Source organism: Drosophila rhopaloa, unplaced genomic scaffold, assembly GCF_018152115.1.
Source record: "Drosophila rhopaloa isolate 14029-0021.01 unplaced genomic scaffold, ASM1815211v1 contig_3, whole genome shotgun sequence".
Classification (NCBI taxonomy): Eukaryota; Metazoa; Arthropoda; class Insecta; order Diptera; family Drosophilidae; genus Drosophila; species Drosophila rhopaloa.
In genome coordinates, this window is record NW_025335123.1 from 18,760,697 (window position 1) to 18,777,404 (window position 16,708).

General features: G+C 32.9%; 1 protein-coding gene across 7 annotated transcripts in view; it reads left to right on the forward strand.

Moving 5' to 3' along the window:
- LOC108043247 (broad-complex core protein) overlaps positions 1-16,708 on the forward strand; it is a 126,766-nt gene that overhangs the window by 103,084 nt on the left and 6,974 nt on the right. The window contains exons 6-8 of one of the 7 annotated variants that reach the window (XM_017121858.2): positions 3,397-4,225; positions 4,292-4,375; positions 5,707-8,281. The exons of 5 other annotated variants lie outside the window; for them this stretch is intronic. In XM_017121858.2, the coding sequence (XP_016977347.2) occupies positions 3,397-4,225; positions 4,292-4,375; positions 5,707-5,858 (1,065 nt within the window). In that variant the 3' untranslated portion in view covers positions 5,859-8,281. Of the gene's footprint in view, positions 1-3,396; positions 4,376-5,706; positions 8,282-16,708 lie in introns of those variants that run through there. One more of the 7 variants, XM_017121855.2, reaches the window with a different exon arrangement.

The window sequence follows — 16,708 nt, forward strand, 5'->3', positions numbered from 1 at the left end:
AAGGAGTAAAATAATAGATGTGTGTTTAAATGATATATGCTCATCCTTACACTAAAAGTTTATAAATAAAAAGTTTAAAAAGTCATCTCAAAATATCGTAGAAATATCAGAATTAATTAAAAAAAAAACTAGATCCAACTCTATAAATAATAATAAAAATGTTGAATGGATCGTTTTTAATTAATTAAAAAAATTTACCCTTTATTCGCTTAAATACAAAATTTAGGGATCATGTAATTTGTTTTTCAATGTAAAATTTCTCTTATTATTAAATCATTAACTTGTAATGCTGGTTTTTTTTAATGACAGAATTCAAGATTACGTTAAAAGGCAGCTGATATAAATATTGACAGCTACTATTTAGATATTTTTTTATGCTATCCAATTTTGACCTATTATTTGTTTCTTGATCAGTATTATTTCAACTTTGGCTGATGAACTTGAACTTAATCAATGTGTGTGTTATTCGTTTTTTAGATAAATCTTTTGTTTGTGATCTACTGTACTCTATGCTCTTATTGTCTGTCTCTTTTTCTCTCTTTTGGAATCAATGTTGTGTACTTTCGTTTCATTATTTTGGTTTCCTCGATTTCCACCTCTATTTCTAACTCTATCTCTTTCTATTTAATAATCAAATCGCTCTGTCTGTCTCTCTTTCTCTCTGTCGTTAAATTTTTGTGTTAACTATATAAAACCTACTCGTATGTATACATAATATATGCCTCTGTTTCCTTCCATATCATTTATCGTTGTTGTGCTCTATTCAAGTTAATACATATCGGATATCGAATATTGAATATCGAATATCGAAAGGATGACAATCCCCCTTACGTATGTGTGTTTGAGTGTGTGTTTGATTGTTCTGTTAGTCGATTTTTTTGGTTATCTAAATTTTTGAACTAAATGTTGTGCCTCCTGATGATACCATACCATATACCATACGTATAAGTCTGAAGATCTGTCTCTTTCTCTAGGTATATATACATACCACACACGTACTTTATATGCGTACGCCTAAGTTAATGTATGTAATACCTGACTCAACTGCAACTGTGCCACCTATGTTTAAGATATGGAAACTCGATCGTTCCCCTATGTCCAACCACGAGGATAGTACTTTGTGCGTAGATTTCTTAGCTTCAAGGCTAAATGGATCCTCGATCCTCCGCATCCGAAACTCCGTTCTCACTTGTTTTCATTTTCTGTCCTTACTTTTTCTCATTTTCATTGCCTTTTTCCCCTTCTTACTTGCCTTTTGTTGCACTTTTTTTTGTTTTTCGTTGTGCCATATATTACAAATAAAAAAAAAAAAAAAAAAAGAAACTGAAAAGAAAAAAAAAGAAAAAAACATGAGAAAAAAAATGTGCTGAGAAAAAAGAAAAATGTGGATTGTTTTTTAACATTTATTTTGATTTGATATTATTGACATTGTCAAGAAGTTGATCTGCGTTTTTTGAACATGGCTGTGCTGAATGAACATTTCCCAAGACTTGTTTAACCATTCGTTAGAGTCAATGTGCCTTTTATTTTTGTGTTTTTTTTTTCTGTAACATCCGACCATTTGAGTTCAATGCGAAAAAAGAGTGCGGCATATGGAAAAACTTCTTGAAAATAGTTAAGTGAAGCTACTGATTTGATTTAACTTATTTCAATTGCATTTTTGTTTGTTTTGATTGGAACTTTTTTGAACCACACGAAATTGTAAAACACAAAAAACACGATTTGGCCCCCCGAGTTTGTTTTCTCCAATAACCCAAAAATTTTGTATGTTTTTTTTTGTTTTGTTTTTTTATTCAAAATTTTACTCTTTTTGTTTAAGCATTTATGGACATTTATGTACAGATTTAATTATTATTATTTCTATTGATTTTTTTCGTGCGCAGAATTGTCAAATCAGACCAAAAATTTTCCAATTTTTCAAAATTTATAAAATAAAGGGAAAAGAAAAAGGAGGACGTATGCGAGGTATGCGTGATGAAAAGTTTTTTTTCCATACATCTTTAGTTCATTTAAATTTGTTCCTCCAACTTGTTGCCAGGCGAATAAATAAACCCGAACCCCAAGTTTTTGTTTATGATTTGACAATCTAACTCTAGTACGAAAAAAATCACTGTTCAACCAAATTTAAACTTTAAAATCGAAAAAGCGTATCGCGTTCCAAAATTGATCAAAGCCTTGGTCAAAACGTCAAGTTTAAGCAAAAAAAAAACCACAAAACAAAACAATTTTTAACAATAAGTTTACACAAACAAAAACTATTTAAAAAAAAAAACACAAAAAGCTAAATGTAAAACCAAAATCAAAAAGGAAAGCAATGAAAAAGCTTTATCAATATTTAACGTACGATTATGTGACGTTTTTCGAACAACGCCCAAACAAAAATCGAAATTCAACTTCTTGAAAACAAAAAAAAAAATACCAAAAATACCAAAAATGAAATAAATACCAGAAAATACCAGAAATTTGTTAATGCAATTCTTGTAAAGCAATAAACATGAAAATGAAAAACAACAAACGAAATACACAACGAAAGTCAAATGCTGAAACCCCCTCTTGTTTTTTTGGCATCCATCCAACGGTTTGAGACACGTTTGAATCACTCGGCCCAGGTTCAGGCCTGGTCCAAGGCCCAAGACCTGGTCCAAAGCCCAAGACCTGGGCCAAACCCAGATCTGGCGGAGTAGGGAGAGGCGCAGAGCCGGAGGAGAGCATTGCAGGGCCTGCCGAGGCCCCTAAGTTTTCCATTCTTCTTCTCTGATGACATTGATTCATTTCGTTTTCAGTTCCTTAGTTCCTTGCCTTAATTTTCTGTTTTTTTTTTTCTCGACAATTGTAAAGTTTGTAATTTGTTTTTTTTCCTAATTTTCCTTCTACCTCTCTCTCCCACTCTCATGTACAACTTAAATACTAGAGTTCCATTGCTGATTTATTTTTACCGAAATCGAAGTAAGGAGAGCAAGTTGCCGAAGTAAATACTCTGTGATTATCTTTATTTTAAATGCATAATTTACGTTGTCTTAGTTTGGAACATCCTATATATAACTCTCTTTCTCTCTTACTCTCTCTCTCTCTCTCTCTCTCACTCCAAGTAAACAAATAATTTTATGATTATTTTTTTGGTTTCCGTTAGTAAAAATAAAATACTAGTTTTGCCAAAGACAAAGAAAACGAAGAAAAGCAAAAATTCAAGACCAGCAAAGAGAGGCGATGCTAAAACTAGAGATTCAAATCGATTGCCAGCAAAAACTGAAACTGAAAAAAATCAAAAGCAAAAAAAAAAAAACCGAAAAATACCAAACACCTAGAAAAATACCAAAAAAAAAAAAAAAAAAAAAAAACCGAAAGAAAAGCAAGTAAAGAAGTTGATGTTGGATTTTTGTTTGGTGTCTGTTCCAGGAAACGTCCGAATCGCCCCACCAACAACAACAGCCCCCACCACACGCTGTGGGCGTTGGGGCGGGCGGTGGCTCAGCGGCCGCAGCAGCCGCCGCAGCAGCCGCTCTGCTGCACCAACAGCAGCAGCAGCAGCAGCAGGCGCAGCAGCCCCCTCACAGCCCCCCGCCACCGCCCATGCACATGTTTCCGTGCATCTACTGCCGCATGGCCTTCCCCAACCAATCGAAACTCACCCGCCACCTGCTGACGCACTCGCTGAAGACGCTCGAGTACCGCGAGCCGGCCACCACGGCGCTGCTCCACTCGCACCTGCTGGGCGACCTCAACATGGCCGGCCTGCCCTCCCCCTTCGCCTTCCAGATGAACGCCGCCGCAATGGCGGCCACTTCCGGCAGCGACACCCAGGAGCAGGTGGCGGCGGTGGCCGCCGCCTTTGGCATCGACATGGAGGCGGCCCTCTCGCTGGCCAGCGCCGGCTGCACCTTCCAGAGTTTGACGGCCAGCTGTCTGGAGGCGGGTGGCGGCGGCGGTGGCGGTCAGGGGGCGGTGGTCCGCTCAGCCGCGTCCGCCGGCAATGGCGGCAGCCTACTGCTCAGCGGCAGCGGCTCGACGGCTGCGGCGGCGGGCAGCGGTGGTGGTGGTGGTGGAGGTGGTGGCGGAGGAGGAGGAGGTGGCAGCGGTGCCGGCAGCGGTACCGCCAGCGGCTCCCTGTCGCCGTCCACGTCCGCAGCGGCAGCAGCAGCGGCGGCGGCAGCGGCGGCCGCTGCACAATCGCAGTCAGCGTCGCTGCTGGGCGCCGCGTCCAGTGATCCGAATAGTGTTGTCATGTGTAAGTTCTGTGCTAAAAGTTTTCCCGATGTTACATCACTGATCACGCATTTGTCGGTACATACAGGTGATCGACCATTTAAATGTGAGTTTTGTGGCAAAGCGTTTAAGCTGCGCCACCACATGAAAGATCATTGTCGCGTGCACACCGGTAAGTCTATAGTTGATAAAATGATCGATTCATCCGCCCCTGACATGCATATTTCATTGACCAAAACCCGAAAGCATTCTCTTAAAAATACAGTGTTGCCAACAAAAGTCTAAATTTCATAAAATAATAAGATTTAGCTGTCATTCTATTTGAATATCAGAAGACACACTTGTCGTATACGTGATATATTTGTGCTGACAACATATTGCTACAATTATAAATTAATTATACGACCTGTTTGACTTTCTAAGTAATTGAAAAAGTAAAAGTGGTTCAAAACGTAAGTAATCACTATAATTAAATGTTAATCACTTTACTTACTCATCGGACACCTTTTACTTATTGCATTATTTAAAAAATCAACAGATCGTATACGTGTTATATAATTTATAAATCACTCATACGACCTGTTGACTGTCTAAATAATTGAAAATGTAAAAGAAGTTCAAAAATTAAGTAATCACTTTAAAATTAAATCAATTTACATACTCATCGAACACCTTTTACTTTTTGTATTATTTAAAAAATCAACAGATCGAATACGTGATATGTAATTTATAAATCACTTATACGACTTGTTGGACTTTCTAAATAAATTAAAAAGTGAAAGTAGTTCAAAAGTACGTAATCACTTTATTTAAATTATAATTATTTTACTTACATTTCGAACACCTTTTACCTTTAGTAATATTGAAAAGATCAACAGATCGTATACGTGATATATAATTTAGTAGCACCAAAATATTACGTATACCACCACCATTTGATGAACAACTTTGATATAGGTAGTTAAAGACCAATGCCTCAGAATGAAATTTGTCTTCAAATTGGATTAGTTTTAGGCTTCAATAATTTAAATAAGTTTTTTTCAATACTGAATCCAAATTTTTACAAGCAACGAATTAGTCTTCCTTTTTAAGGAGGTTGGTAACACTTTTTTTTGTATTATTTCTTTTCGTCAAAGGACTTTTCGAAACCTTTATGAACAATTCTGAAGCTAATAAATATAAAAAGGAAGATAATATCAATAACAAAATATATTTACATTTTATAATGTTGTTTCAAAAAATTGTTGAAGTATACAAAAAGATATTGCAAATTACAGTTGCCCAAATGGCTTTAAGTCATTAAAGATTTACAATGCTACCCTTCATCTTATTTTTACTAGTCAAATAAATAGGAAAAGTGTTTAGGAGTCATCGATTAGACCTTCGACTTTATCATCCCTCACTTTCATTTTGAGAACCAAATACACATTGTGAACACATTATCTATATTGAAACGTATTTCCTTGATTTCCTTGCCCTTTTCTTGGGGAAATCGCATTGCAGGCGAACGGCCGTTCCGATGTACTATGTGCGGGAAAACTTTCTCGCGCTCAACGATACTCAAGGCGCACGAGAAAACGCATTTTCCCAAGTACGTGCGCAAGTTTTTGTCACCCAGCAGCCCGGTCGATACAAAGGATGAGTTGCCGCAATAGTGAAACGATTTTAGTTTGTTATTAAATTATTATTATTACTACTATTACTACTATAATAATAACAATAACAACAACAACAACAACAGCAGCAATAACAATGCAAACTACTTGCAAAACACCAACAACAACAGCAACACCAACAATTTCAACTACAACAACAATTGATGAGGACAAGCCAACAAGAACTTTGACTTACTTAATGAGGAAAGAAAACACAAAGAAAAACAGAGGAGAGACCAATATAAGAAAATACACCAACACAACAACAGCCCGACACACCAATACACACACAACCACATATATGTATATACCGTTGAATCCATGTATATACATATGTATATATTTTATTAATTATGTAAACGAGGCATCAGTTCTGAAAGTTCTGGGCAAGCAGAAACTCTAGCAAATAGGAAAGAGACAGAAACACACCAACACCAACACCTATACCAATACAACAAAACCACACACACACACACACTGACACAATAGAGCAGGCAGGCTATAACCGTACATAAAACATCTATATTAATATAAACATTATATACAATAATTATATAGCAGCATATTGTCGAATTGTTGAAGTTTATACCAAGAAGCAAACTTGTTTTTTTTTTTTTTTTGATGATACAGGATGAGTTCCTGATCCTGGAGACAGATGTGAAGAAATGCTAGGGAAGATATATTCCTTTTTTTGGATGGCAGGTAAAGAGAGAGAAACGTTTTTTCTACCCAGGAAAACAGCTAAAGCGCAGCGTGAGAGTTGTAGCAGGAATCTAATAAAAATGATATATATATATATATACATATATATATATATGATATATATATTTTTCAAAAGTATATGTTAGAGAATGTAAGACATATAGGCAAGAAAGAAAAAGCGCAAAAAAAATTGAAAAGAAATTTACAAAAATATTAAAAACATAAAAAATTGCTAACTATACATGATAAAATTGATCTAATTGAATACAATTTAGTAATGCTAACGATAGCGATTAACGATAACGATAAACATAAACGTAATGAAAAGAACAGTGAACACACGTGATGTAACATTTTAAGTAGCAGCCGAAGCCGAAGGATCCGAGAACGTAGGATGTTGACGATGATAATAAAGCGTTAAAGTAGCTTAAAGTAAACATAATCCCTGTCCCCGATCGAAAAAGAAAACACCCGCAACACTAGGCCACACTCAAAAAAATCAGTAAAAGCAAAGTGAACTGGTGAGCACCAACATCCCAAATAACACCAAAAAAAACCCAACTTCAAACCAAGTAAAAGCAAAGTGAACTACTGGGGACATCCAATACAACAATTCACCAATCACCATCAAATGTAGCATTCTTTTGTGCGTCTTTGGTTCTTACTTTCGAGCAAGTAAACGCAGTAGAAAATACATATCCCAATACACCAACACACGAGAAAAAAAAACGATACAAAAACCAGGCTATATAGAGGACTCTTTTCGATAGTGAGTTAGTGCAACTTAGTCCCCCGATCCCCTCGCTCACACACGCGTATATTATACACTCACTGAACTTATTATACAGTAACATATACATATATCTATATACAATATTTATATATCTATATAAACCAGATGCAGAAACCGAAACGGAGACATTTTTGGAAATTCAGATAAAATTTGAGAAAAATTAAAATGAAATGAAATGAAAAGCAGCAGCAGCAGAATTACATAGAATATCTGTGATCTTAACGATATTTATATAAATCTTATACATAAACCAAAAAATATATATATGTATATGAGTAGTAGAGGGAAAAAAACACACTAGGAATACCAACTAAGTGTAGCTGTAGCGGAAGAAAACAGAAAATTTGGCTTAAAGATCACCCGAAATTGATGACGCAAACTCACATATTTTACCCTTCTTTTTTTTAATACCACTCACCCTACCAAGTTTACTTTGCTTTGAAAACAACAACCCCCCACACACACCCCCAACCCAATTTTTGGCTTTACGATAATGAAATGTGCTTGTAACTAAAGCAGAAGGGAAAGCTTAGCGTTATATAAGTAAATATAGATTTTTTTTTGAGTTATCACGTTATCACGAATTCTCTTCTTTGGCTTAATGGAAGCAGAAGCTCCGCAGACCCTCGCTAAAAATACCTCTTCCACCCACTTAAGTGATTAGCCCGGCAACAACAGCAAACGAAACAACAAGAAATGCAAATCGATCTCAAAATTATAAACAAATGAAAACAAAAATTATCTATAAAAAAAACCAAGGAAGTTTGTGGCTGGGGCTAAGCGTGAAAATCGAAGGAAAATCATTATCTCGTTTCTGCGGCTGGGGCGAAGATTTTTTTTATTCGATTTTTGGCAACGGATCGGGAACAGCAAGCTGCAAAAAAAAAATAACAAAAAATGTTTAAATATTAAGAAAAAAGAGGCAACAACAAACGCACATTTAGCACGCTAGACAAAATTCAAAATTCTAAATTTTAAACCAAAAAAAAAAAACAAAAACATTTTGGCAAGAAACAAAAACGAAAAAAACGGAAACAAACACAAAAACTTTTGGATTAAACAATTTGGCTGTGATAGCATTACAAGAGTAGTGAATAATTAATGGATAACAAAAATATTTAACCAAAAAACAAAAATTACAAAAGGGGAGGAGAATTATTTGCTTTGCATTTTGGAAAAGCGAGGGAAAGCGTTGCCATTTTTCACCTTTGTTGTTGGCTTACTTTTCTCATGCAGTATTAGTGGACTTTAGGGGAGTAGAAAAGCAACAGGCATCAATTCAATAATTGTGATGTTAAAACGAAAGCAAACACAACGGATATCTGCATTAACAATTATCCAACATAATCAAGCGTAAACAAAACAAAATTTAACCTTTAGGAACAAATGAAGAAAAAGAAAGCAAAACAAAATTGTGATTTTCGGCCTTTTAGAAACAAAATTATAAACAATTAAAAACGATAAAAGTAATGGGTAAATAAATATAATAACCAAAAGCTTTCTCAATAATTTTAATTGCATTTCAATAGGGGAAATTAGAAACCAAAAAAGGGGAAACAATTGATTTTATTTTTGGCACAGCCAGTAAAAGTCTTTGCACAGCCGCCGCAGAAAAAGAAAACAGGGAAAATCGAAAAGAGAAGAAAACCAAAACATTCCAAGGAAATAAGAGTAGACAAACCGGTGGAAGAGGAGGGGTGAGGGTTAGGGGCTTCGATTCCAGAGGAAATATTTTTTTATTGCTATTTTTTTTTTAAATTAAATAAATGCACTGAAAACAACCCCCACACAAACTCTCACATACATACACACAATGTTTCATGCTCTGTGTCTCTTATTAATTTTTTTTTTTAATATAAACACCTTCATAAATATATATAATTATATATATTTAGTTCTAAATGTTTAAGCGAAATGTTATTATTATTATACCAACTTATATGAAATTTATTTAGCTTTAGCAACAAAACAAAACCAATTTAACTAAAAAAAACGTGGCAACAAATTGATATATTTTTTGTTTATTTCTTTGATAAGTTCAAAGTTCTTTCTGTTCTGTAATGTATTACCCACACGCATATAATTTTGTTAAACGATTTTCAGCCAGAACACAATGAATTTGTAATCTATATGAGAAAAGAAAACCAACCAACCTACCATAAAAAAATAAAACAAACTTAACACATGTGTCAAAGATTAAATTTAAATTCAAAATCAATAAATGAAAATAAATAGCGACAACAGTTTAAGTGGAAAAACAAACGAAATGAAAATAAAAAAAATTATACAACTTTTGGCCTTTTTTCTACGTTCTACGTTATACGTTCAACTTTCATTTTCTCATTTTTATATTCATCCAATCTTTTCACATATCATTGAAAAATTCATTGTGTAAGCATTTTCATTTGCCCTCATTTTTATGGTTTACTATTCATTAAGCTTAGTTGATAAGAATTGATTTTGCTTAGCGCTTAAGTTGTGATCAAAAGTTCCTTAGTTTGGTTCCCCCATAAACGTTAATTTGTGTTTCAATTATTTTCTTATTTTTAATATTTCAACAAGCCATCAAACAGCAGCAACAAGAAAAAATTTCTAACAAGTTCCTTGAAAACAGCAAAATAAAATAATTAATAAACATATAGCAAAATATACAAAATTGCCAATTGACCCAAACAAACAAAAAATAGACACACAGTTTGTTTTTAGTTTAATTTCTTTCTTATTCCCTTTTTTTCTGTTCGTTTTCTTTTGAGGTTTTTATTTTCCAAATGTTGCCAGTTTTTTTTTTTACATAAAAAGAGAGAAAAAAGAACTTTTGGATCAAATCAATGCTAACACAAATTTTTAGTGGAAATTTTTCGATAAAAAACTTTTAGGCCTAAATAGAAACGAGAGACTCAAAATTGATTAAGCTTCTTTTAGTTTCCAAAAGATTTAGTTTCGAAATTTTCGAAAAATCTAAAACTAAAAAATGGATATGGATAAATTTAATATATATTTAAAGGCACCTAAAGCACCCACATAGAAGCAGCATATGTATTCAGATATTCAGCTTCAGTTTTACGATTTCTGCTTTAGGTTCTTCCTTGAGTTCTAAGCACAGGACAAACCTAAAAATAAATAATTAAATTAAAAAGAAAAATATCATTAGGCGTAACTGCAAAAATGCATTTTAAAGGAAACAGGAATTTAAAATTATATATACAAGAACAAGAAACACAACAGCAACAAGAAAAAATAATACAAAATTATATATGTATACAAAATATTTGGAAAAGCGAAAGTAAGGATATTTATATATGAACCTATATAAATAGCGACACACACACACACACACACACACAGACAGGAACAACACACACACTCACAACCCCCAATTCCCCTAGGATATATGCCTAAATCGAAGCTTCAACTTGTACAGCAATAGCAGTTGAGAGGATAAACATAATGGTGACGAGGGAAAAATAAGGATAATTAACAATTACGCTAGAATTGCATACAAGTCGAATTTATATAAATCTATATACATACAATGCATACTAGCAACATTAACATACTCAAACCTACTTTAATACAAACGTTTTTAGTTCGTTTTAAAACGATTCCAAGCGAAATTCGAACGACTAACTCAGACCTAGAGAGAAGCTTTGGCACACAAAAAGAAAAATACAAAAACGGAATCAGTAAAATAATTAAACAAAAACAACCAAAACAGTTATGCAAAATTACCTAAGCAAAATTCCCAAAACCAAATTCCAACTCAATATAATAAAAATCAAATGAAAATGAATATGAAAAAACAAAAATTGCAAGTTTCGGCAAGAGAACCTTTTGAAAACTTCGTTTCGGTTTTCATTTTTGGCATAGACATTTTTTGCAATCATGTTTTTGTTTTCAATTTTTATTTTCAATTTGTTCTAGCAGAAAAAGTGCTCAGGGTAAACACAGATTCTTCCAATACAATATAACTAATGAATGAACAGCAGAACAGAACAGAAACAAGCAACAAACAATATTTATATATGCATATATCGCTCAGTATATATCTAGAAATATATTATATACAACCAAATATATACAACAACTGCAACAGCAAACAACAATAGTACCAATATTTAAACACAAATCTAATTTACAAAAAAGTGTTGAAAAAGTTGATATAGAAATATGGAAAACAGACAACATAATGGCTGCGGAGGAAATGCTTTACAAATGCATTACATACATACATAGAAAATGTTTACAATCGACTTATATTTTTTAATTGAAACGTATTTTTTTAATTAACTCTAATCAACAAGAACAAACAGCAACAACTATAAGGAGAAATGAAATATAAACGATAAGCAAACTGAATAAGTGCTTTGATTTTTAATTTGTATCTATTTTTCGTTACCACAGGATAGTTAAAAGTGTGGGTTTTTATACAATAAATAGACCCTTGCTTAGAGACCTCCTGCCCCTGCTCCAAACGCAATAAATGCCTTTTTTAAGTGACCAAATAATTCGAAGTTACGCTGAGAAGTATGCCACAATCTCCCGATTTCAGGGCCAGAACTAGTTCCGAAAATAATATTCGCATTTACCAATAGAACTCTCTCTCTCTATCTCTCTCTCTCAAGTGACAATAATCCAAGGCAAGACGTGAACTGACGAAAATAGGAACTAGTTCCGAAAACCGAACCAAATAGCACCAAAATACAATCAGCGTACTGGAAATAGCTAAACACTATATCCAGTTTGTTTAACAATAATCGATGAACCACACAAGCTCTTACACTGTAAATAAATAGTTTCTGATGAACCAAGTTCAGGTGAACTAGTTCCGGCCCCCGGAATGTCAGCATACACTCTCTTACAACCGTTAAAGTAATTGATTGATTGATTGAGCCACACACATACCTACACACATGTACCCTGTTGACGAATTGCCTTCTTCATTGATTTACATAATCACCTACAATACAAATAACTTAAGTACCCACAGTGAAACGATCGATAGACCGATAAATAGAAACAATTATTAAATGAACAAAAGACAAATGACAAGCGAAGTAACAATTGATATTTACACCCAGCTCATAGATGTTTTCCACGTTTTTTACAGTGTTACAAATATAAAACCCCAAAACCCAAAATAAAGAAAATGCAAAAAAAAAAAAGAAGCAAATACAAAGACAAATGAAAACAACTTGAGTTGTAGTCAAAGTATATAAAAATTGTTTGTTCGTAGTATTCGTAGTATATTTTTTGTATACCGCATGTGTTTCTGTTTAACAAATCCTTACTTTGAATATGCCTTTTTCTGTTCGTTAAGCGAAACTTGTAAGCGCAGCAAGCGGGACAGTGAAACGCAATAAACTAAACATAATGATAACTAGCAATTGGTTTCATCGGCGTATAAAATCAACCACAATAACGACAACAACAACAACAACAACATCAAGAACACCAACAACCCCAATAAGAATAACAGCCATAAAGCTCTAAATAAATGAGACCCCAATAACCAAAAGATAAACAAAATATGTTTGAGTGCCAAGCTAACAATTCGAGGACATACTGTACATAGATAAAAAAAACGAACCAAAAACAAACACGAATAAGTTTGAAAAATACACTCAAATTGTGGGTTTGTGTGAGTTCCGGAGAATCAGGCAAACTAGTTTTAAAGTCTGAAAAAATATTTTTCAAAATTTTAATAATAAATCAAAGTTTCAAAAAATGTACCATGTTGATTTACTAATTCAAGAAATGCCCAAAAGCAAACATTTGTAATTCCTAGTTTCCTGATTGTCCCTAAAAGCACACAAATCAATAATCTTTCATAAAAAACAAAACAAAATAGTCCATTGGAAATTTGATTTTTGACTTAAAACATGCTGAAACATGTACATAAAATACGTTTAAAAAAACACAGCAGAAAAACAAAAGCAAACAATTTTTTAACCAAGTCTAAAGTAAGGCTAAAACGGAGACAAACATAGAACCAATTTTTGAGGAATATCAGCGCGGAAAAGCCCCCTCCCCAAAATATCCTTTCCAAAATGTACATTTCCACACAAACACAACGTACACACTTTTTGATACGCTAAAGTCAAGTTAAAGAATATGATATCTACACACTTATATATATATATATAGTTATATATAAAGTAAACAAATAGCAGGACATTGGAAACCTAAAAGAAAGCTTCAAAAGTTGTAAACAATTTTTTTCGGTATAAGCTCAATACACGTACACACAGAAAGAGGAACTCACACATATACAGAGAGGCGAAGGAAGCGGAAAATTTAGGCTGAACCAGCGAGGAAAATTGTTAATACTAGCTTGTGGGGCTTATTTTATATTTGTCGAAATGAGGGAAAGCTAAACAATTTTTTGGAAATTAGCGAGGAAATGAAACACAAGAGAAAACCAAAAGAAAACGTCAGAAAGGTAAAAAGGAAAGAGAGAAAAAACAACACTGTAGTGCCTACTCCCCTTTAAAACAAAACAACAAAAAAAAACGAATAAAAATAAAATAAAAATCGAAAACCAAAAAAAAATATATATATACAATACATATATACATTATACATACTAAAGTAATATTTTATAAAAATGCGCAGAGCAAAAACCTAAAAAAAAAGACAAAAAAAAAAAAAACAACAAGGAAGTCAAAAATGGAAATTGCAGTTTTTTTGATAGTTATTTTTTTAGCGAGCAATGGGAGGCATTGAGATCTATATATACATATATATATAACTAAATATACATACACACCTATACATTAGTATATCTCACACACAGACAACCACACCTACATTTATACAAAAAGTACTTACGGCATGTAAAAAAGAAATTAGTTTCTAACGAACGACGGAAAAAAGGAAAAACTATTAGAAAACTGCAAGCAAATTTGCGAATTTTAGGCAGTTAGCTATACTACACTCCACACACACACACTCACACACACAAAATCACACACTCAACCAAATCGAGAAACAAAGTAGAAACAACAACAAAGTAGTTTTGCATATCCCAAAAAAAATAAAAAGAGAGAAAAGGTTCGGAATGATGATAAATGAAAGGAAAAGCCACACAAAACACAGACACACAAGAAACCAATTTATCAAAAAATTATACTAGTTTTTAGTAATGAAAGAGAATAATACTATTTTCACAGAAGGAAAACACCACAAACAATGTAAACATATTGAATAAATTAAAAACCCAAAAAGAAAAAAGCATATTTTCGACATAAGCGATATGAAAGAAATACATTTTTAACCTTCCTCCATAATTTTTCAAGAATATGGAAAAAAAAAAACAGATTAATCATTTACAGAGTAGTTGTTTTCGTTTTAATTGATCTTGAATTGAGAATTCAAGCCAAGCATCCAAAATATTTATATGAAATATAATACAAAATAGCAGCACACACGAAGAAGGACTGTTGAAAAATGGGTAGCAAAATAATAGTTTTAGTAAACGACGGTTGAGAAAATTTTTGTAAGTTCCCTATTGAGGCTCATTCATAAATAATTTTACAAATATGTTTTAAAACTTATTATTTGTTTGTTTGTAGACTTTTTTTAAAATATTTTCTCTTAAGTTATTGAACCTAAATCAATAAAAGCTAGGGAAAACAGCTCGAGTTCAAGGCATTCCAAAGGGGATTTCCCCCCCCGAAAAAAATCTGGGATTAATGAGCTGTTTTCCCTAATGCAAAGGAACTGCCTAATATGAGGGTTAATAAACAGAGTAAGGCGGTTAAAAAACCACAGAAAAGAATATGAAATTCACAACAAACCGAAATCCGAAGAAAAGTTTAAACAATAAACAATAACCGAATTAAGAGGATGAACAAATAGCTGCAATACGTTATGATTACGTCAATATGTTCCTACAATATAGACATACAAGATACATAAATAATTTATATAAATATATATTCTTAACTAACTGTAAACACACCACACAGAAAAACCAACAAAAAAAGAGAATGCGATGGAAGAATTATACAATAATTAATTTAAGGCCAAGGCCGAAAAAATTCACTAAGAGCAGCAGCGACTAACTAACTAAAAACTAAATCTTAAATAATCACCCGCTTAAGTTTTATTAAACATTTTTCATTAACCTTATCCTAAGTTAAGCAATTTCCCATTATTTATTGAGCGAGCGTAAACTTAAAATGACTCTAAAATAATGCAAATTATATATTTACACATATATAGAACTATAAACTGCAATTTAAGTTCCAATCGATACAATTTAGTTTTCATTTATTTTTTTTATAATTCGTAATAAGATTTTGATATTTTGTGGCTAATAAAAAGCAAATGATAGAAACCAACAAAAGCGAAATAAAAATATATAAAAACCATTTCACTCTCATGTACATTCCTTATCGTTTTACACACACTTAGCACCCATACCAACACACCCGAGCTGGAACTATATAACATATAGTTCCATACAGTACTTTGTACTCTATATGCAAGAGAGCTTGATGGGAACTCAACAGATATATATGGAAAATACCCAAAAAAAAAAAAAAAAACCAAAACAAAACAAAATAATTATTACTAAAGAAAACAAAACGGAAGGTTAAAAATATACGCTAACTATATATTTTTTTCGTAGTCGAAATGAGAACTAAAAAAACCAAAAGCACTGAGCAAAAATAATTACTTACAAGAACTCTCCACTCAATTTTCGACTCGACTCATTTTTCGAGTTGACCCAATGCTGAATAATAACTAAAAAACTCGAGAACTAAAAACTAAAGAGAGCAGCTTATCAGGCACCAAACAAAAAGTAAGCAAGTAATAAAAAAGAAAACAAATAGACGCAATCAAGAAAAATATTTTAGAACGAAATGGAATTCAATTACTTACACACAGGCAAACCGAAAAACATATTTTAGGCAAACCAAAACCAAAAAAAGAAAAGAAAAATTAACAACCACATTCACACACAGAACAACAAATTTATATGAAAATTATTACAGACATAAATGATGAAGGGAAAATATAAGAAAAATATTTAAGCAAAGCAAGGCATATCATAGTTTATAACAAAAAACCAAAACACAAACAAATATGAAGAATGCTAACAAAAAGCCAGGCAAAGAAGATTCTACAAGTTTCCAGAGAGCAGCCTCCAATTCAGATTTGATTTCTATCCGCAAGTCCCGAAACCCCAAAATTTTCCCCAAAACCCCAAAAAAGAATGTCAACAAAAATGAAAGGCTAACGAGAGGGAATCAAGACAGCAAGCTAAAACTAGAAAGAAAAAGAAAACAAATGAAAATGGAAATGAAAATGAAAATAAAATGCAGAACAAGAAAAACCTATAGGATCAGCA